At 65.4% G+C, this 1,463-nt stretch overlaps 1 protein-coding gene across 1 annotated transcript in view; it reads right to left on the bottom strand.

Annotated features, from left to right (window-relative positions):
• Positions 1 to 1,263, bottom strand: part of CADM3 (cell adhesion molecule 3) — a gene marked incomplete at its 5' end in the record, with an annotated part of 115,654 nt that extends 114,391 nt beyond the window's left edge. The window contains 2 exons of the mRNA XM_009880800.1: positions 250 to 381; positions 987 to 1,263. Of these exons, the coding sequence (XP_009879102.1) occupies positions 250 to 381; positions 987 to 1,263 (409 nt within the window). The remainder of the gene's footprint in view (positions 1 to 249; positions 382 to 986) is intronic.
• Between the last annotated feature and the right edge of the window lie 200 nt (positions 1,264 to 1,463).

The following is a 1,463-nucleotide window of genomic DNA, read 5'->3' as shown; positions in this document are numbered from 1 at the left end:
CATGGGTCGCCTTGGGAGGGGGGGGGAGTGGGGGGCGGGAGTGTCAGCCCTGGGGACCTCTGTGTCCGGGTGTCAGAGCTGCCTCCCACTCACGGACCCCCACCCCATGGACCTCAGCATCTTCCTCCCCCTTCAAGGACACAACCAAGTGTCCTCCATCCCCAAGGACCCCCTGGTGCCCACTGGCCTGAGGGACCCCCAGCATCCACCCCACCCTCCTCCCTGAGGCACACCCCCCCCGGTGCCCACCGCCCCAAGGGACCCCGATGTCTGGCACCTTGATGGTCTTGGTCTGCAGCTTGAGGCCGTTGAGGGTGCTGATGGCTTTGTCAGCGTCACCTGCCTCCACGTAGTTGACAAAGCCATAGCCCAGGCTCTGTCCTGGGGCAGGGGGTCAGCACCGAGGGTGGCACCAGCACCGGTCCCACTCATGCCCTCCCCAGTCCCTGTCCCCTCCCCAACCCTGTCCCCAAGGTCCATTTCCACCCCATCTTCATCATTGTCCCTGTGGGTCCTCACGTGTCCCCACACCCCTGTACCCCCCAGGGATCCTGTGGTCAAGCTTGCAGGACCTGAACGTCCCCAGCAGGGTTTCTGAAGTTGTCCCGGTCCCCACAATCCCACCCACATGCCCACCCCTGTCCCAGACCCCATAGATCCCCATGTCCCACCTGACCATGTCCCATCTCCCCATGTTCCATCTGCCTGCATCCCCACATCCCAACTCCCCATGTCCCCACGCCCCAATATCGCCATGCCCCATGTCCCTGTGTCCCAACTCCCCATGTCCCATTTGCCCCTGTACCCATGTCCCCATGCCCCATCTCCCCGTGTCCCATTTGCCCTGGTCCCCATGTCCCAGCTCCCCAAGCTCCCATCTCCCCGTGTCGCATCTCCCCGTGTCCTTGTATCCCCATGTCCCATCTCCCCGTGTCTCCATCTCCCCGTGCCCTTTGTCCCCATGTCCCATCTCCCCCGTCCCATACCGGTGACCTTGTCGCGAACGAGCTTGCAGGACTCGATATCCCCGAGGCTGCCGAAGAGGCTCCGCAGCTCCTCCTGGCTCATGCTCTGGGGCAGGTAGTTGACGATGAGGTTGGTTTTGCTGTCGTCGGCCGCAGGAGGGACTTGGGGTGCCCCATTGGGCAGCGCTGCCGCCACCCCCGGCCCCGGCACGGCCACCACTGGCACAGCCACGGGGACAGGGCCGCAGCCCGACGGCCCCGGGGTGCTGGGAGCCTGCGCCTCCACCGTGCTCAGGATCTGCCGAGGGGACCGAGGGGTGTCACCGAGGTGTCTCCATCACGGGGACAGCGGGGTCGTGGGGACAGTGCAGGGACGGGGAGACAGCGATGGGGAACCCCGAGGTGGTGGGGACACAGGGTGGTCGTGGAGATGAAGCAGGGACGGAGCCATGGCGGTGGGAATGGAGGGAACACAAGGATGGGGACAGTGGGGACATG

Source organism: Charadrius vociferus, unplaced genomic scaffold, assembly GCF_000708025.1.
Source record: "Charadrius vociferus isolate BGI_N301 unplaced genomic scaffold, ASM70802v2 scaffold1863, whole genome shotgun sequence".
Taxonomy (NCBI): Eukaryota; Metazoa; Chordata; class Aves; order Charadriiformes; family Charadriidae; genus Charadrius; species Charadrius vociferus.
Note: the sequence above shows the minus strand (reverse complement) of the source record. Positions and strands in the feature narration are given on the sequence as shown.